This window comes from Motacilla alba, unplaced genomic scaffold, assembly GCF_015832195.1.
Source record: "Motacilla alba alba isolate MOTALB_02 unplaced genomic scaffold, Motacilla_alba_V1.0_pri HiC_scaffold_41, whole genome shotgun sequence".
NCBI lineage: Eukaryota > Metazoa > Chordata > Aves > Passeriformes > Motacillidae > Motacilla > Motacilla alba.
Window position 1 is genome coordinate 325258 of NW_024037513.1, and position 20129 is coordinate 345386.

The following is a 20129-nucleotide window of genomic DNA, read 5'->3' on the forward strand; positions in this document are numbered from 1 at the left end:
ACTGAGACAACGTACGTGGGTTAGTGAATTTTGTTTCCCTGGGCAGAAGACTTTCTCTGTACTAGGTCGGCCCTCGGCCCTTAGGGGCAGCCTGACTGCTGGATTTCCAAGAATATCAAGATGCCGCCCAGGGACAAGCTGCCACCTGTGCCAACTCCTGCTGCTTTGAGAGTGCCCACGGAGCTCTGCAAACTGAGACCAGGAACGTGGGGTTATGGGGTTTTTTTCCCCGGGCAGAAGCCTTTGTCAGTACCAGGTAGGCCCTTGGCCCTTCGGGGCTGGTTGCAGGCTGGATTACCCCGAATAACAAGATGCTGCCCAGGGACAAGCTGCCACCTGTAACAACTCGGGATGCTTTGAGAGTGCCCACGGAGCTCTGCAAACTGAGACCTGGAATGTCGGGTAGTGGGTTTTGTTTTCCTGGGCCGAAGACTTTCTCTGTACTAGGTCGGCCCTCCACCCTTATCGTCCGGCTGCCTGCTGGATTTCCACGAATATCAAGATTCTGCCCAGGGACAAGCTGCCACCTGTGCCAACTCGTGCTGCTTTGAGAGTGCCCACGGAATTCTTCAAACTCCGACCAGGAATGTGGGGTGGTGTGTTTTGTTTCCCCGGGCAGAAGCCTTTGTCAGTACCAGGTAGGCCCTTGGCCCGAAGGGGCCGGCTGCCTGCTGGATTTCCACGAATATCAAGATGCCGCCCAGGGACAATCTGCCACCTGTGCCAAATCATGCTGCTTTGAGAGTGCCCACGGAGCTCTGCAAACTGAGACCAGGAACGTGGGTGGGTGAATTTTATTTCCCTGGGCAGAAGACTTTCTCTGTACTAGGTCGGCCCTCGGCCCTTAGGGTCAGGCTGACTGCTGGATTTCCAAGAATATCAAGATGCCGCCCAGGGACAAGCTGCCACCTGTGCCAACTCAGGCTGCTTTGAGAGTGCCCATGGAGCTCTTCAAACTGAGACCAGGAACGTGGGGTTATGGGTTTTTTTTCCCGCGCAGAAGCCTTTGTCAGTACCAGGTAGTCCCTTCGTCCTTTATGTCAGGAAGCCTGCTGGATTTCCATGAATATCAAGATGCCGCCCAGGGACAGGCTGCCACCTGTGCCAACTCGGGCTGCTTTGAGAGTGTCCATGGAGCTCTGCAAACTGAAACCAGGAACGTGGGGTGGTGGGTTTTGTTTTTTGGACAGAAGCCTTTGTCAGTACCAGGTACGCTCTTGTTCCTTAGGGGCCATCTGCCTGCTGGATTTCCACGAATATCAAGATGCCGCCCAGGGACAAGCTGCCACGTGTGCCAGCTCGGGCTGCTTTGACAGTGCCCACGGAACTCTTCAAACTGAGACCAGGAATGTGGGGTGGTGGGTTTTGTTTCCCCGGGCAGAAGCCTTTGTCAGTACCAGGTAGGCCCTTGTCCCGAAGGGGCCGGCTGCCTGCTGGATTTCCACGAATATCAAGATGCCGCCCTGGGACAAGCTGCCACCTGTGCCACCTCATGCTGCTTTGAGAGTGCCCACGGAGCTCTGCAAACTGAGACAACGTACGTGGGTTAGTGAATTTTGTTTCCCTGGGCAGAAGACTTTCTCTGTACTAGGTCGGCCCTCGGCCCTTAGGGGCAGCCTGACTGCTGGATTTCCAAGAATATCAAGATGCCGCCCAGGGACAAGCTGCCACCTGTGCCAACTCATGCTGCTTTGAGAGTGCCCACGGAGCTCTGCAAACTGAGACCAGGAACGTGGGTTGGTGAATTTTGTTTCCCTGGGCAGAAGACTTTCTCTGTACTAGGTCGGCCCTCGGCCCTTAGGGGCAGGCTGACTGCTGGATTTCCACGAATATCAATATGCCGCCCAGGGACAAGCTGCCACCTGTGCCAACTCGTGCTGCTTTGAGAGTGCCCATGGAGCTCTTCAAACTGAGACCAGGAACGTGGGGTTATGGGGTTTTTTTCCCCGGGCAGAAGCCTTTGTCAGTACCAGGTAGGCCCTTGGCCCTTCGGGGCTGGTTGCAGGCTGGATTACCACGAATAACAAGATGCTGCCCAGGGACAAACTGCCACCTGTGCCAACTCGGGATGCTTTGAGAGTGCCCACGGAGCGCTGCAATCTGAGACCTGGAATGTCGGGTAGTGGGTTTTGTTTTCCTGGGCCGAAGACTTTCTCTGTACTAGGTCGGCCCTCCACCCTTAGCGTCCGGCTGCCTGCTGGATTTCCACGAATATTAAGATGCTGCCCAGGGACAAGCTGCCACCTGTGCCAACTTGGGCTGCTTTGAGAGTGCCCACGGAGCTGTGCAAACTGAGACCAGGAAGGGGGGTGGTGAGTTTTGTTTTCCTGGGCAGAAGCCTTTGTCAGTACCAGGTAGGCCCTCGGCATTTCGGGGCCGGCTGCCTTCTGGGTTTCCACAAATATCAAGATGCCGCCCAGGGACAAGATGCCACCCGTGCCAACTCGGGCTGCTTTGAGAGTGCCCATGGGGAGCTGCAAACTGAGACCAGGAACGTGGGTTTGTTGGTTTTTTTTCCCCGGGCAGAAGCCTTTGTCAGTACCAGGTGAGCCCTTGGCCCTAAGGAGCAGGCTGGCAGCAGGATTTCCACGAAAATCAAGATGCCGCCCAGGGACAATCTGGCACATGTGCCAACTCGGGCTGCTTTGAGAGTGCCCATGGAGCTCTGCAAACTGAGACCAGGAACGTGGGGTGCTGAGTTTTGTTTTCCCGGGCAGAAGCCTTTGTCAGTACCAGGTAGGCCCTGGGCCCTAATGGGCTGGTTGCAGGCTGGATTACCACGAATATCAAGATGCTGCCCAGGGACAAGCTGCCACCTGTGCCAACTCGTGCTGCTTTGAGAGTGCCCACGGAGTTCTTCACACGAAGACCAGGAACGTGGGTTTGTGGGTTTTGTTTCCCACGCAGAAGCCTTTGTCAGTACCAGGTAGGCCCTTGGCCGTAAGGAGCAGGCTGGCAGCTGGATTTCCAAGAAAATCAAGATGCCGCCCAGGGACAATCTGGCATATGTGCCAACTCGTGCTGCTTTGAGAGTGCCCACGGAGATCTTCACACGAAGACCAGGAACGTGGGTTTGTGGGTTTTGTTTCCCTGGGCAGAAGCCTTTGACAGTACCAGGTACGCCCTTGTTCCTTAGGGGCCGTCTGACTGCTGGATTTCCACAAATATCAAGATGCCGCCCAGGGACAAGCTGCCACCTGTGCCAGCTCGGGCTGCTTTGACAGTGCCCACGGAATTCTTCAAACTGAGACCAGGAATGTGGGGTGGTGGGTTTTGTTTCCCACGCAGAAGCCTTTGTCAGTACCAGGTAGGCCCTTGGCCCTAAGGAGCAGGCTTGCAGTTGGATTTCCAAGAAAATCAAGATGCCGCCCAGGGACAATCTGGCATATGGGCCAACTCAGGCTGCTTTGAGAGTGCCCACGGAGATCTTCACACGAAGACCAGGAACGTGGGTTTGTGGGTTTTGTTTCCCTGGGCAGAAGCCTTTGACAGTACCAGGTAGGCCCTCGGCCCTAATGGGCTGGTTGCAGGCTGGATTACCACGAATATCAAGATGCTGCCCAGGGACAATCTGGCACCTGTGCCAACTCGTGCTGCTTTGAGAGTGCCCACGGAGCTCTGCAAACTGAGACCAGGAACGTGGGTGGGTGAATTTTGTTTCCCTGGGCAGAAGACTTTCTCTGTACTAGGTCGGCCCTCGGCCCTTAGGGTCAGGCTGACTGCTGGATTTCCAAGAATATCAAGATGCCGCCCAGGGACAAGCTGCCACCTGTGCCAACTCAGGCTGCTTTGAGAGTGCCCATGGAGCTCTTCAAACTGAGACCAGGAACGTGGGGTTATGGGTTTTTTTTCCTGCGCAGAAGCCTTTGTCAGTACCAGGTAGTCCTTTCGTCCTTTATGTCAGGAAGCCTGCTGGATTTCCATGAATATCAAGATGCCGCCCAGGGACAATCTGGCACCTGTGCCAACTCGGGCTGCTTTGAGAGTGTCCATGGAGCTCTGCAAACTGAAACCAGGAACGTGGGGTGGTGGGTTTTGTTTCCTGGACAGAAGCCTTTGTCAGTACCAGGTACGCCCTTGTTCCTTAGGTGCCATCTGCCTGCTGGATTTCCACGAATATCAAGATGCCGCCCAGGGACAAGCTGCCACCTGTGCCAGCTCGGGCTGCTTTGAGAGTGCCCATGGAGCTCTTCAAACTGAGACCAGGAACGTGGGGTTATGTGGTTTTTTTCCCCGGGCAGAAGCCTTTGTCAGTACCAGGTAGGCCCTTGGCCCTTCAGGGCTGGTTGCAGGCTGGATTACCACGAATAACAAGATGCTGCCCAGGGACAAGCTGCCACCTGTGCCACCTCGGGCTGCTTTGACAGTGCCCACGGAATTCTTCAAACTGAGACCAGGAATGTGGGGTGGTGGGTTTTGTTTCCCCGGGCAGAAGCCTTTGTCAGTACCAGGTAGGCCCTTGGCCCGAAGGGGCCGGCTGCCTGCTGGATTTCCACGAATATCAAGATGCCGCCCAGGGACAAGCTGCCACCTGTGCCAGCTCGGGCTGCTTTGACAGTGCCCACGGAACTCTTCAAACTGAGACCAGGAATGTGGGGTGGTGGGTTTTGTTTCCCCGGGCAGAAGCCTTTGTCAGTACCAGGTAGGCCCTTGTCCCGAAGGGGCCGGCTGCCTGCTGGATTTCCACGAATATCAAGATGCCGCCCAGGGACAAGCTGCCACCTGTGCCACCTCATGCTGCTTTGAGAGTGCCCACGGAGCTCTGCAAACTGAGACAACGTACGTGGGTTAGTGAATTTTGTTTCCCCGGGCAGAAGCCTTTGTCAGTACCAGGTAGGCCCTTGTCCCGAAGGGGCCGGCTGCCTGCTGGATTTCCAAGAATATCAAGATGCCGCCCAGGGACAAGCTGCCACCTGTGCCAACTCATGCTGCTTTGAGAGTGCCCATGGAGCTCTGCAAACTGAGACCAGGAACGTGGGTTGGTGAATTTTGTTTCCCTGGGCAGAAGACTTTCTCTGCACTAGGTCGGCCCTCGGCCCTTAGTGGCAGGCTGACTGCTGGATTTCCACGAATATCAAGATTCTTCCCAGGGACAAGGTGCCACCTCTGCCAACTCGTGCTGCTTTGAGAGTGCCCATGGAGCTCTTCAAACTGAGACCAGGAACGTGGGGTTATGGGGTTTTTTTCCCCGGGCAGAAGCCTTTGTCAGTACCAGGTAGGCCCTTGGCCCTTCGGGGCTGGTTGCAGGCTGGATTACCCCGAATAACAAGATGCTGCCCAGGGACAAGCTGCCACCTGTGCCAACTCGGGATGCATTGAGAGTGCCCAGGGAGCTCTGCAAACTGAGACCTGGAATGTCGGGTAGTGGGTTTTGTTTTCCTGGGCCGAAGACTTTCTCTGTACTAGGTCGGCCCTCCACCCTTAGCGTCCGGCTGCCTGCTGGATTTCCACAAATATCAAGATGCTGCCCAGGGACAAGCTGCCACCTGTGCCAACTCGTGCTGCTTTGAGAGTGCCCACGGAATTCTTCAAACTGAGACCAGGAATGTGGGGTGGTGTGTTTTGTTTCCCTGGGCAGAAGCCTTTGTCAGTACCAGGTAGGCCCTTGTCCCGAAGGGGCCGGCTGCCTGCTGGATTTCCACGAATATCAAGATGCCGCCCAGGGACAAGCTGCCACCTGTGCCAGCTCGGGCTGCTTTGACAGTGCCCACGGAACTCTTCAAACTGAGACCAGGAATGTGGGGTGGTGGGTTTTGTTTCCCCGGGCAGAAGCCTTTGTCAGTACCAGGTAGGCCCTTGTCCCGAAGGGGCCGGCTGCCTGCTGGATTTCCACGAATATCAAGATGCCGCCCTGGGACAAGCTGCCACCTGTGCCACCTCATGCTGCTTTGAGAGTGCCCACGGAGCTCTGCAAACTGAGACAACGTACGTGGGTTAGTGAATTTTGTTTCCCTGGGCAGAAGACTTTCTCTGTACTAGGTCGGCCCTCGGCCCTTAGGGTCAGGCTGACTGCTGGATTTCCAAGAATATCAAGATGCCGCCCAGGGACAAGCTGCCACCTGTGCCAACTCATGCTGCTTTGAGAGTGCCCACGGAGCTCTGCAAACTGAGACCAGGAACGTGGGGTTATGGGGTTTTTTTTCCCCGGGCAGAAGCCTTTGTCAGTACCAGGTAGGCCCTTGGCCCTTCGGGGCTGGTTGCAGGCTGGATTACCCCGAATAACAAGATGCTGCCCAGGGACAAGCTGCCACCTGTGCCAACTCGGGATGCTTTGAGAGTGCCCACGGAGCTCTGCAAACTGAGACCTGGAATGTCGGGTAGTGGGTTTTGTTTTCCTGGGCCGAAGACTTTCTCTGTACTAGGTCGGTCCTCCACCCTTATCGTCCGGCTGCCTGCTGGATTTCCACGAATATCAAGATTCTGCCCAGGGACAAGCTGCCACCTGTGCCAACTCGTGCTGCTTTGAGAGTGCCCACGGAATTCTTCAAACTGAGACCAGGAATGTGGGGTGGTGTGTTTTGTTTCCCCGGGCAGAAGCCTTTGTCAGTACCAGGTAGGCCCTTGTCCCGAAGGGGCCGGCTGCCTGCTGGATTTCCACGAATATCAAGATGCCGCCCAGGGACAAGCTGCCACCTGTGCCGACTCATGCTGCTTTGAGAGTGCCCACGGAGCTCTGCAAACTGAGACCAGGAACGTGGGTGGGTGAATTTTGTTTCCCTGGGCAGAAGACTTTCTCTGTACTAGGTCGGCCCTCGGCCCTTAGGGTCAGGCTGACTGCTGGATTTCCAAGAATATCAAGATGCCGCCCAGGGACAAGCTGCCACCTGTGCCAACTCAGGCTGCTTTGAGAGTGCCCATGGAGCTCTTCAAACTGAGACCAGGAACGTGGGGTTATGGGTTTTTTTTTCCCGCGCAGAAGCCTTTGTCAGTACCAGGTAGTCCCTTCGTCCTTTATGTCAGGAAGCCTGCTGGATTTCCATGAATATCAAGATGCCGCCCAGGGACAATCTGGCACCTGTGCCAACTCGGGCTGCTTTGAGAGTGTCCATGGAGCTCTGCAAACTGAAACCAGGAACGTGGGGTGGTGGGTTTTGTTTTTTGGACAGAAGCCTTTGTCAGTACCAGGTACGCTCTTGTTCCTTAGGGGCCATCTGCCTGCTGGATTTCCACGAATATCAAGATGCCGCCCAGGGACAAGCTGCCACCTGTGCCAACTCGTGCTGCTTTGAGAGTGCCCACGGAATTCTTCAAACTGAGACCAGGAATGTGGGGTGGTGTGTTTTGTTTCCCTGGGCAGAAGCCTTTGTCAGTACCAGGTAGGCCCTTGTCCCGAAGGGGCCGGCTGCCTGCTGGATTTCCACGAATATCAAGATGCCGCCCAGGGACAAGCTGCCACCTGTGCCAGCTCGGGCTGCTTTGACAGTGCCCACGGAACTCTTCAAACTGAGACCAGGAATGTGGGGTGGTGGGTTTTGTTTCCCCGGGCAGAAGCCTTTGTCAGTACCAGGTAGGCCCTTGTCCCGAAGGGGCCGGCTGCCTGCTGGATTTCCACGAATATCAAGATGCCGCCCTGGGACAAGCTGCCACCTGTGCCACCTCATGCTGCTTTGAGAGTGCCCACGGAGCTCTGCAAACTGAGACAACGTACGTGGGTTAGTGAATTTTGTTTCCCTGGGCAGAAGACTTTCTCTGTACTAGGTCGGCCCTCGGCCCTTAGGGTCAGGCTGACTGCTGGATTTCCAAGAATATCAAGATGCCGCCCAGGGACAAGCTGCCACCTGTGCCAACTCATGCTGCTTTGAGAGTGCCCACGGAGCTCTGCAAACTGAGACCAGGAACGTGGGTTGGTGAATTTTGTTTCCCTGGGCAGAAGACTTTCTCTGTACTAGGTCGGCCCTCGGCCCTCAGGGGCAGGCTGACTGCTGGATTTCCACGAATATCAATATGCCGCCCAGGGACAAGCTGCCACCTGTGCCAACTCGTGCTGCTTTGAGAGTGCCCATGGAGCTCTTCAAACTGAGACCAGGAACGTGGGGTTATGGGGTTTTTTTCCCCGGGCAGAAGCCTTTGTCAGTACCAGGTAGGCCCTTGGCCCTTCGGGGCTGGTTGCAGGCTGGATTACCACGAATAACAAGATGCTGCCCAGGGACAAACTGCCACCTGTGCCAACTCGGGATGCTTTGAGAGTGCCCACGGAGCGCTGCAATCTGAGACCTGGAATGTCGGGTAGTGGGTTTTGTTTTCCTGGGCCGAAGACTTTCTCTGTACTAGGTCGGCCCTCCACCCTTAGCGTCCGGCTGCCTGCTGGATTTCCACGAATATTAAGATGCTGCCCAGGGACAAGCTGCCACCTGTGCCAACTTGGGCTGCTTTGAGAGTGCCCACGGAGCTGTGCAAACTGAGACCAGGAAGGGGGGTGGTGAGTTTTGTTTTCCTGGGCAGAAGCCTTTGTCAGTACCAGGTAGGCCCTCGGCATTTCGGGGCCGGCTGCCTTCTGGGTTTCCACAAATATCAAGATGCCGCCCAGGGACAAGATGCCACCCGTGCCAACTCGGGCTGCTTTGAGAGTGCCCATGGAGAGCTGCAAACTGAGACCAGGAACGTGGGTTTGTTGGTTTTTTTTCCCCGGGCAGAAGCCTTTGTCAGTACCAGGTGAGCCCTTGGCCCTAAGGAGCAGGCTGGCAGCAGGATTTCCACGAAAATCAAGATGCCGCCCAGGGACAATCTGGCACATGTGCCAACTCGGGCTGCTTTGAGAGTGCCCATGGAGCTCTGCAAACTGAGACCAGGAACGTGGGGTGCTGAGTTTTGTTTTCCCGGGCAGAAGCCTTTGTCAGTACCAGGTAGGCCCTGGGCCCTAATGGGCTGGTTGCAGGCTGGATTACCACGAATATCAAGATGCTGCCCAGGGACAAGCTGCCACCTGTGCCAACTCGTGCTGCTTTGAGAGTGCCCACGGAGTTCTTCACACGAAGACCAGGAACGTGGGTTTGTGGGTTTTGTTTCCCACGCAGAAGCCTTTGTCAGTACCAGGTAGGCCCTTGGCCGTAAGGAGCAGGCTGGCAGCTGGATTTCCAAGAAAGTCAAGATGCCGCCCAGGGACAATCTGGCATATGTGCCAACTCGTGCTGCTTTGAGAGTGCCCACGGAGATCTTCACACGAAGACCAGGAACGTGGGTTTGTGGGTTTTGTTTCCCTGGGCAGAGGCCTTTGACAGTACCAGGTACGCCCCTGTTCCTTAGGGGTCGTCTGACTGCTGGATTTCCACAAATATCAAGATGCCGCCCAAGGACAAGCTGCCACCTGTGCCAGCTCGGGCTGCTTTGACAGTGCCCACGGAATTCTTCAAACTGAGACCAGGAATGTGGGGTGGTGGGTTTTGTTTCCCACGCAGAAGCCTTTGTCAGTACCAGGTAGGCCATTGGCCCTAAGGAGCAGGCTTGCAGTTGGATTTCCAAGAAAATCAAGATGCCGCCCAGGGACAATCTGGCATATGGGCCAACTCAGGCTGCTTTGAGAGTGCCCACGGAGATCTTCACACGAAGACCAGGAACGTGGGTTTGTGGGTTTTGTTTCCCTGGGCAGAAGCCTTTGACAGTACCAGGTAGGCCCTTGGCCCTTCGGGGCTGGTTGCAGGCTGGATTACCCCGAATAACAAGATGCTGCCCAGGGACAAGCTGCCACCTGTGCCACCTCGGGCTGCTTTGACAGTGCCCACGGAATTCTTCAAACTGAGACCAGGAATGTGGGGTGGTGGGTTTTGTTTCCCCGGGCAGAAGCCTTTGTCAGTACCAGGTAGGCCCTTGGCCCGAAGGGGCCGGCTGCCTGCTGGATTTCCACGAATATCAAGATGCCGCCCAGGGACAAGCTGCCACCTGTGCCAACTCATGCTGCATTGAGAGTGCCCACGGAGCTCTGCAAACTGAGACCAGGAACGTGGGTTGGTGAATTTTGTTTCCCTGGGCAGAAGACTTTCTCTGTACTAGGTCGGCCCTCGGCCCTTAGGGTCAGGCTGACTGCTGGATTTCCAAGAATATCAAGATGCCGCCCAGGGACAAGCTGCGACCTGTGCCAACTCAGGCTGCTTTGAGAGTGCCCATGGAGCTCTTCAAACTGAGACCAGGAACGTGGGGTTATGGGTTTTTTTTTCCCGCGCAGAAGCCTTTGTCAGTACCAGGTAGTATCTTCGTCCTTTATGTCAGCAAGCCTGCTGGATTTCCATGAATATCAAGATGCCGCCCAGGGACAATCTGGCACCTGTGCCAACTCGGGCTGCTTTGAGAGTGTCCATGGAGCTCTGCAAACTGAAACCAGGAACGTGGGGTGGTGGGTTTTGTTTCCTGGACAGAAGCATTTGTCAGTACCAGGTACGCTCTTGTTCCTTAGGGGCCATCTGCCTGCTGGATTTCCACGAATATCAAGATGCCGCCCAGGGACAAGCTGCCACCTGTGCCAGCTCGGGCTGCTTTGACAGTGCCCACGGTACTCTTCAAACTGAGACCAGGAATGTGGGGTGGTGGGTTTTGTTTCCCTGGGCAGAAGCCTTTGTCAGTACCAGGTAGGCCCTTGTCCCGAAGGGGCCGGCTGCCTGCTGGATTTCCACGAATATCAAGATGCCGCCCAGGGACAATCTGGCATATGTGCCAACTCATGCTGCTTTGAGAGTGCCCACGGAGCTCTGCAAACTGAGACCAGGAACGTGGGTTGGTGAATTTTGTTTCCCTGGGCAGAAGACTTTCTCTGTACTAGGTCGGCCCTCGGCCCTTAGGGGCAGGCTGACTCCTGAATTTCCACGAATATCAAGATTCCGCCCAGGGACAAGCTGCCACCTCTGCCAACTCGTGCTGCTTTGAGAGTGCCCATGGAGCTCTTCAAACTGAGACCAGGAACGTGGGGTTATGGGGATTTTTTCCCCGGGCAGAAGCCTTTGTCAGTACCAGGTAGGCCCTCAGCCCTTCGGGGCTGGTTGTAGGCTGGATTACCCCGAATAACAAGATGCTGCCCAGGGACAAGCTGCCACCTGTGCCAACTCGGGATGCTTTGAGAGTGCCCACGGAGCTCTGCAAACTGAGACCTGGAACGTCGGGTAGTGGGTTTTGTTTTGCTGGGCCGAAGACTTTCTCTGTACTAGGTCGGCCCTCCACCCTTAGCGTCCGGCTGCCTGCTTGATTTCCACGAATATTAAGATGCTGCCCAGGGACAAGCTGCCACCTGTGCCAACTTGGGCTGCTTTGAGAGTGCCCACGGAGCTCTGCAAACTGAGACCAGGAAGGGGGGTGGTGAGTTTTGTTTTCCTGGGCAGAAGCCTTTGTCAGTACCAGGTAGGCCCTCGGCATTTCGGGGCCGGCTGCCTTCTGGGTTTCCACGAATATCAAGATGCCGCCCAGGGACAAGCTGCCACCCGTGCCAACTCGGGCTGCTTTGAGAGTGCCCATGGAGAGCTGCAAACTGAGACCAGGAACGTGGGTTTGTTGGTTTTTTTTCCCCGGGCAGAAGCCTTTGTCAGTACCAGGTGGGCCCTTGGCCCTAAGGAGCAGGCTGGCAGCAGGATTTCCACGAAAATCAAGATGCCGCCCAGGGACAATCTGGCACCTGTGCCAACTCGGGCTGCTTTGAGAGTGCCCATGGAGCTCTGCAAACTGAGACCAGGAACGTGGGGTGCTGAATTTTGTTTTCCCGGGCAGAAGCCTTTGTCAGTACCAGGTAGGCCCTCGGCCCTAATGGGCTGGTTGCAGGCTGGATTACCACGAATATCAAGATGCTGCCCAGGGACAATCTGGCACCTGTGCCAACTCGTGCTGCTTTGAGAGTGCCCACGGAGTTCTTCACACGAAGACCAGAAACGTGGGTTTGTGGGTTTTGTTTCCCACGCAGAAGCCTTTGTCAGTACCAGGTAGGCCCTTGGCCCTAAGGAGCAGGCTTGCAGTTGGATTTCCAAGAAAATCAAGATGCCGCCCAGGGACAATCTGGCATATGGGCCAACTCAGGCTGCTTTGAGAGTGCCCACGGAGATCTTCACACGAAGACCAGGAACGTGGGTTTGTGGGTTTTGTTTCCCTGGGCAGAAGCCTTTGACAGTACCAGGTAGGCCCTCGGCCCTAATGGGCTGGTTGCAGGCTGGATTACCACGAATATCAAGATGCTGCCCAGGGACAATCTGGCACCTGTGCCAACTCGTGCTGCTTTGAGAGTGCCCACGGAGTTCTTCACACGAAGACCAGGAACGTGGGTTTGTGGGTTTTGTTTCCCACGCAGAAGCCTTTGTCAGTACCTGGTAGGCCCTTGGCCCTAAGGAGCAGGCTTGCAGCTGGATTTCCAAGAAAATCAAGATGCCGCCCAGGGACAATCTGGCATATGGGCCAACTCAGGCTGCTTTGAGAGTGCCCACGGAGATCTTCACACGAAGACCAGGAACGTGGGTTTGTGGGTTTTGTTTCCCTGGGCAGAAGCCTTTGACAGTACCAGGTACGCCCTTGTTCCTTAGGGGCCGTCTGACTGCTGGATTTCCACAAATATCAAGATGCCGCCCAAGGACAAGCTGCCACCTGTGCCAACTCATGCTGCTTTGAGAGTGCCCACGGAATTCTTCAAACTGAGACCAGGAATGTGGGGTGGTGTGTTTTGTTTCCCCGGGTGTTGTAGTGTGTCATTTTTGTTGCAGATGATGTAAAGTTGGTATGTTCTGTTCACCCCTGTTCACTCCTGTTTCATGGTTCTGCCCTGGTTCTCTCCTCCCCATCAGTTCATGCCAATCCCCTTATCTCCACCCCAATTGTCCTTATTTGTGATAATTCATTACTGTAACCCCTCCCCAGACCCCTATCCATCACTCAGCGTCCCCTCCCGTTGTTCCAAAATCTTCTGCTGTTCCCGTCGAGTGATTGGATTAGGAGCCGGGGTCCCGCCCCCAGTTCAAATGCATTTGTCACCCCAACTGTCATTCCTCTGTAGCCCCCTACCCCCCTGTTTCCTGATTGGACCTGGGTCCAGTTCCACCCCTGTTCTCCGCCCCCTTTATAACCCCGTGTAGCTAGCTGCCCGGGGTCCCCGGTCGGCTGGTTGCCCTGGTGTCCAATAAAACCGGATTTCTACCCCCGGACGGAGACCCTCTTTTCTTCACTTTGCCGCAGCTGCCTCTAATTATTCCAGCTAGGCGCTCTCTGGACACCGCAGTGCCTCCGGAGAGTGCCCCCCGGTGCTGGCTGTGTCGGAGCTAGCCGCCGTCGATCCTGCTCCCCCAGCCGGGAGCAGAGAGACACAGTGCAGCAGCTTGGCGCCCAACGTGGGGCGTGGGAACCAGCACTGGGAGGGGAGGAGCCAGGCGTTGGAAACTGGGTGGAGCTAGCTGATGTCACAGGCTCCGCCTTAGGGGCATGGCAAGGAGGCGGGTCTTGGGAAGGGGGAGGAGGAATGGGCGGGGGCAAAGGAGGAGGGTCCACTAAGGAAGGGGAGGGGTTTGGAGGATGACATGGGGGGGTGAAGGGGTTGAGAGACAGCCGAAAGGGATTATGGGAAGAAGAAGGAAAATTGGCGGGAAAAGCCATGTGGCTTCCACCATTTTGAGCTCCATAGGAGCCATTTTGAGAATAACTGGGGTCTGGAGTTACAAACTTAACTTTGGGGTGCAAAACTGGGGACTTTGGGGAGGGGTACAAACGGGACAGGAAAAGATCTCCAGGAGTCTGGCCAGGACTTCTGGAGCAGGGGGATTTAGGGATTTGAGGAGAGCCCGGGAGATGGCAAGAAACCGGCACCGTGTCGGGGTGGGCTGCTCCCCTCAATATTCCTCTTTTCTGAGGGAAAGAAGGGGTGGGAGGAGGATCAGGGGCAGAAGGACAGGGCAGGTAAGAACCCGAAGCAGCAGGAGGTGGTCTTCTGCTCGAGATGGCAGCCACCAACGCCAACACCGCATGCAAGGCAGCTATCCTCAGCCTTCCTTTGGATCCTCCTCCAACACTGCAGCTCATGTTGGAAGTGTGTGCCAGAAAGGTTCCTATTGTCATGGAAGAAGACACTAGACCTCGACAACCATTGCGCAAGGTGTCCATCGTTGACTCCAACACCGAAGTCGATGCCGTGATGATGGACCAACGGCCACGCACTCCAAACATCCCACGACGACCTCCACCAACGCATGGTCAATGCCACCTTTGTGGGGAACTGGACCATTGGATGCCTGACTGCCCTTTACGGCAGGCATTTTATGATTTCCGCAGGAAGCAGGCATCCTCACAAGGGGACAAACCACCTCAAAAAAACTAGGGTACAAGCGCAGTCCCTCCCTGCGCAAGGACACAAATGTGGTGGGCATGGTTCCATCAAGGGGAGAGGGATTGGGGGGGGAGTCCCACTCTAGTCGCCCTATTTTACAGGACAGGACAATATTACCAATGCAGACACTACCACTTCTAACCACTTCCTCTACAGTCTTGCCTTTCAGGTTGCAACTGGTCGAGCCGCTCCATCTTAAGGACTCCCAGTGTTGCCTCGTGATGGTGGCTCCAAGCTCCCAAGGTACTTGGAGTCGAATCAGAAGTAAGTGCGTTGTCGTCGGAGACACAAAATTCACTCCCGAGGAAATTCACATCATCCCGGGATTGCTGCCAGCAGACATCAACAAATTTGCTGTGGGTTTGTTCTGTCTCCGTCCACCTGTGTTTCTACCGAAGGGCCAAGTCATCGCCCAGGCCATACCGGTAACACAATCTGAATTTAACCAGTGTGAAAACTCAAGTAAACATCGCAATCAAGGTCACATTTCACATGCTCGTTGGTTACAGGTATTGGGGCAGGATAAACCACGACTCGCCTGTCGTATGAGCAAAGGTAACCAAACAACCACAGTGGACGGACTCCTCGATACAGGAGCAGATGTGACGATCATCCCATCTCGGGAATGGCCGTCACAATGGGAATTGCAAAACGCGGCTGGACGCGTACAAGGTATAGGGGGTGTTCAATTAGCTAAGCAATCAAAGAGCATCGTACAAATTAAGGGGCCGGATGGACAATTGGCATCGATCCGTCCATTCGTTTTGGATTATGCGGAACCCCTATGGGGGAGAGATGTTTTGGCCCAGTGGGGAGCCAAAATTGACCTTCCAAAGGCTCCCCAGGTTTTTCAGACAGCGGTCACTGAAGAGCGCCCTACCCAAAAATTGACTTGGAAAACAAATTCGCCTATCTGGGTAGAACAGTGGCCGCTCAATAAACAGAAGTTAAAGGCGCTCAAGGAGCTCGTTGAAGAGCAGCTAAGAAAGGGTAACATCGTGGAGACCACGAGTCCGTGGAACTCCCCTGTCTTTGTGATTCAAAAAGCAAACAAAGACAAATGGCGGCTCCTTCACGATCTCCGACAAATTAATAATGTAATTGAAGATATGGGCACTCTCCAACCAGGGATGCCGTCCCCAACGATGCTCCCCCAAAATTGGAATTTGGCTGTTATTGATATTAAAGATTGCTTTTTCCAAATTCCCCTACACCCTGACGATGCCCCGCGTTTCGCCTTCTCGGTGCCCACCATCAACCGAGAAGCCCCAAGGAAGAGATACCATTGGAAAGTTCTTCCTCAAGGGATGAAAAACAGTCCTGTCATCTGCCAACGGTACGTCTCTTCCTTGCTGTCTCCCGTACGAGCGGCAGCAAAAAATACTGTCATCTTACATTATATCGATGACATCTTAGTTTGTGCTCCGGACGACAACACACTTACCCATGCGCTTGACCTGACAATCACTGCATTGACTACTGCAGGGTTCGAGCTCCAGAAAGATAAAATTCAAAGGATGCCGCCCTGGAAGTATCTCGGCCTCGAAATTGAGAAGCGGACCATTGTTCCGCAAAAATTGGCTATCAAAAATAACATCAAAACCTTAGCGGACGTCCATCAACTGTGTGGGTCCTTAAATTGGGTAAGACCTTGGCTGGGAATTCCAACGGAAGACCTAGCCCCCCTTTTCAATCTTTTGAAAGGGAGAGAGGAGCTTAGTTCTCCTAGGATCCTTACCCAGGAGGCTCAAACCGCACTGAAAAAGGTCCAGGAGACAATTTCCACCAGGCAAGCACACCGATACCATCCCAGCCTGCCCTTTAACTTTATCATATTAGGTAGACTGCCACATCCCCACGGGATGATTTTTCAATGGGACCAAGCTGTCAAAACAAAGGGCCAGGGCTCAAGGGACCCCCTCTTAATCATAGAGTGGGTGTTCCTCAGCCACCACAGGTCCAAAAGAATGACCAAGCCACAAGAGCTGATGGCTGAGCTCATCCGGAAGGCTCGCCTCCGGATCAGGGAGTTGGCAGAATGTGATTTTACATGCATTCATCTACCAATTCAATTAGGCACGGGCCAAATTACAAAAGCCATGCTAGAACATCTGCTTCAAGAAAACAGAGCCCTGCAATTCGCTCTAGACTCCTACACCGGTCAAATTTCTATTCATCGGCCGGCTCACAAATTGTTCAATCAGGATGTCCAATTACAAATTTCATTAAAAACAATTCAGAGTAGGAAGCCATTGAAAGCCCTGACAGTGTTTACAGACGCATCCGGAGCATCCCACAAGTCAGTCATGACTTGGAAGGATCCTCAAACTCAGCAGTGGGAGGCAGACGTTGTTGAGGTGGAAGGATCACCTCAAATAGCTGAGTTGGCCGCAGTCGTCAGAGCCTTCGAGAGGTTTTCTGAGCCCTTTAATTTGGTCACTGATTCTTCTTACGTTGCAGGAGTAGTAGCTAGAGCAGAAAATGCTGTTTTGCAGGAAGTTTCTAACATGGCACTCTTTCAGTTGCTCTCGAAATTGGTTACCTTAGTCTCCCACCGAGAGCAACCTTTCTACGTTATGCATGTGAGGTCGCATACCGACCTTCCGGGGTTCATTGCGGAGGGCAATCGGCGAGCCGATGCTCTAGCCGCACCGGTTGAAATGGCCCCACTCCCTGATGTCTTCCAACAGGCAAAGATCAGCCATCAACTTTTCCATCAAAACGCACCTGGCTTGGTCCGTCAATTCCATCTAACCAGAGACCAAGCCAAGGCAATTGTGGCCACATGTCCCCAGTGCCAGTCATTCCAACTTCCATCTATTAGCACTGGCGCCAATCCCCGCGGGTTGAATAGTTGTGAAGTGTGGCAGATGGATGTCACACACATCCCAAGCTTTGGCAGACTTCAGTTTGTACACGTTTCCGTGGATACTTTTTCTAGTGCCATTTATGCCTCCGCCCACACAGGGGAGAAGGCAGCAGACATCAAGAGACACCTCATGATGGCCTTCTCTGTTTTGGGCGTTCCAAAAGAAATAAAAACTGATAATGGGCCGGGGTACAAATCCAAGGAATTCAGGGCTTTCCTGCAGCAGTGGGGAATAGGACACAAAACTGGCATCCCATATTCCCCAACAGGCCAAGCCGTGGTGGAGAGGGCCCACCAGAACCTCAAGAAAATTCTTCAGCGACAACAGGGGGTGACGAAGGTGGAATCCCCTCAGGTTCAGCTCTCAAGGGCACTTTTTACACTTAATTTTCTAAATTGTACGTTTGAGAGTTTGAATCCACCCATCACGAGGCATTTCCAGCAACATCAGGATCTGCAGCTGAAGGCAAGGCCACCCGTGCTAATCAAAGACCCAGAAACCTGGAAGGTCGAGGGCCCATTTGACCTGGTAACGTGGGGAAGGGGATACGCTTGCGTATCCACCCCCACGGGGTTGAAATGGGTCCCCTCGAAGTGGGTCAAGCCATTCCTTCCAGGTAAAGCACATGTGACAGGTGTTGTAGCACAGGTAGAGGAAGTAGCTTGGAGAAGGAAGAGGAAAGGTGTCTCACTGTCTGGTCCCCCTAGGCAGAACCAAGAACTTCCCCATTAATTTCTCTCTTATTCGTTTCTTTCAGTCAATACCGGCCTGAGAGTGTTCCACCTCCCCATCATGCTACTGTGCACGCTCATCCTGATTTCCCTGTTCCATCCCTCCACCTTGTGGATCGTTCCCCAACCAAAGGCCAACGTGTGGAAGACTCTTGCTCGAGCCCTCGGCCAAGACCACCTTTGCCTCACCACCGCATCAGCAGCAGACCCCTTGTCGACCTGTCTCGTGGGGATCCCATTCAAACCCGGTGATGTTCCCCCTTCCCTTGCTTCTCCCTTCAGATCATTCCTTCCCCGGAGTGTTGTCAATTCCCCCAGTTCCGACCCTAAAATCCTTTGGAGGGACACTTTAGCTGGCCTTCAGCCTGCTGATAAGGAACCCACAGAATTCGAATTGCTTGGCTCTGCCCATGCCACTTTATGTTTCCAGTTCATGATTAACCCTTCTCCCCTGGCAAAATCCTTTCAGTTAGTCCGCCAAAATAAAATTGAATACCAAGCAAAAGCATGGTGTAATACAGTTATACACATTAATGCGGCTTCCACATTTTATGGTCAACCCCGTACCCTACCCAAAAACACCTTTTTAATTTGCGGAGACCGAGCATGGGCAGGCATCCCCTCTCGCCTCACCGGAGGTCCCTGTACTTTTGGACAGCTGACGCTGTTTTCCCCCAATCATACTCAAATTATTAATTGGCGTAAAAAGAATGTCACACAAGATTCGGCCCGAGTTAAGAGGAACACCCATCAAATTGACCCAGAGTGTGACGCCGAAATTGTTCATTGGTCCCGTTCCAAAAACATTGCGGTTTCGGTATTTTTACCGTGGGTGGCCGCAGCCAAGGCTCTAGGTGAATTGGAGCACCTAGAGTGCTGGGTGGCAAAACAAGCGAATCTTACTTCAGCTGCCCTGATGGACCTCCTAGCAGACGAGGAAGTTACGAGACAGGCAACGCTGCAAAATAGAGCAGCGATCGACTTTCTGTTACTGCTCCACAACCACCAATGTGAGGAGTTTGAGGGCCTCTGCTGCCTCAATCTGTCATCAAGGGCCGAGGATGCTCGCAAAACTATCATGAAGATGGCCGATGTAGTGCATGACATCAAGCAAGAGACATCAGACTGGTTGGGGAACATCTTCTCTCAGCTGGGAATCTCAGGATGGGTCGGATCCATTCTCAGAACTGTATTAACTATTGTTTTTATCGCTATGTGTGTTTCTGTTGGCATTACTATAGTTTATAAGTTGATAATGAGAATTATTAATCAGACCACCACACCTCTTGCTATCAACCGTGCTGCCCACTCCCCTGAACTTCCAACTCCCGAAAGTGAATCATCTCTAAGCGGGTGCACGTGGAATGAAGCCCCAATGAGCCAACCTTGGTTTGAGGACTTAGATCCCAACTCTGAATTCAACATCTAAATTGAATGCAGCACCTTTTGAATTGTAGTTCCCCTCCCCCAAAGTCCTCTTTTGTTTTTAAACAAAAAAGGGGGAGATGTTGTAGTGTGTCATTTTTGTTGCAGATGATGTAAAGTTGGTATGTTCTGTTCACCCCTGTTCACTCCTGTTACATGGTTCTGCCCTGGTTCTCCCCTCCCCATCAGTTCATGCCAATCCCCTTATCTCCACCCCAATTGTCCTTATTTGTGATAATTCATTACTGTAACCCCTCCCCAGACCCCTATCCATCACTCAGCGTCCCCTCCCGTTGTTCCAGAATCTTCTGCTGTTCCCGTCGAGTGATTGGATTAGGAGCCGGGGTCCCGCCCCCAGTTCAAATGCATTTGTCACCCCAACTGTCATTCCTCTGTAGCCCCCCACCCCCCTGTTTCCTGATTGGACCTGGGTCCAGTTCCACCCCTGTTCTCCGCCCCCTTTATAACCCCGTGTAGCTAGCTGCCCGGGGTCCCCGGTCGGCTGGTTGCCCTGGTGTCCAATAAAACCGGATTTCTACCCCCGGACGGAGACCCTCTTTTCTTCACTTTGCCGCAGCTGCCTCTAATTATACCAGCTAGGCGCTCTCTGGACACCGCAGTGCCTCCAGAGAGTGCCCCCCGGTGCTGGCTGTGTCGGAGCTAGCCGCCGTCGATCCTGCTCCCCCAGCCGGGAGCAGAGAGACACAGTGCAGCACCCGGGCAGAAGCCTTTGTCAGTACCAGGTAGGCCCTTGGCCCGAAGGGGCCGGCTGCCTGCTGGATTTCCACGAATATCAAGATGCCGCCCAGGGACAAGCTGCCACCTGTGCCG

At 54.1% G+C, this 20129-nt stretch overlaps 1 protein-coding gene across 1 annotated transcript; it reads left to right on the plus strand.

Moving 5' to 3' along the window:
- Positions 1 to 13884: 13884 nt before the first annotated feature.
- On the plus strand, positions 13885 to 19854 carry LOC119696815. Its single transcript, XM_038126657.1, has 2 exons — positions 13885 to 14536; positions 17900 to 19854. Exons 1-2 carry the CDS (start codon positions 14311 to 14313, stop codon positions 19300 to 19302), a joined length of 1629 nt encoding a protein of 542 aa, XP_037982585.1. The 5' UTR covers positions 13885 to 14310; the 3' UTR covers positions 19303 to 19854.
- Positions 19855 to 20129: the final 275 nt, after the last annotated feature.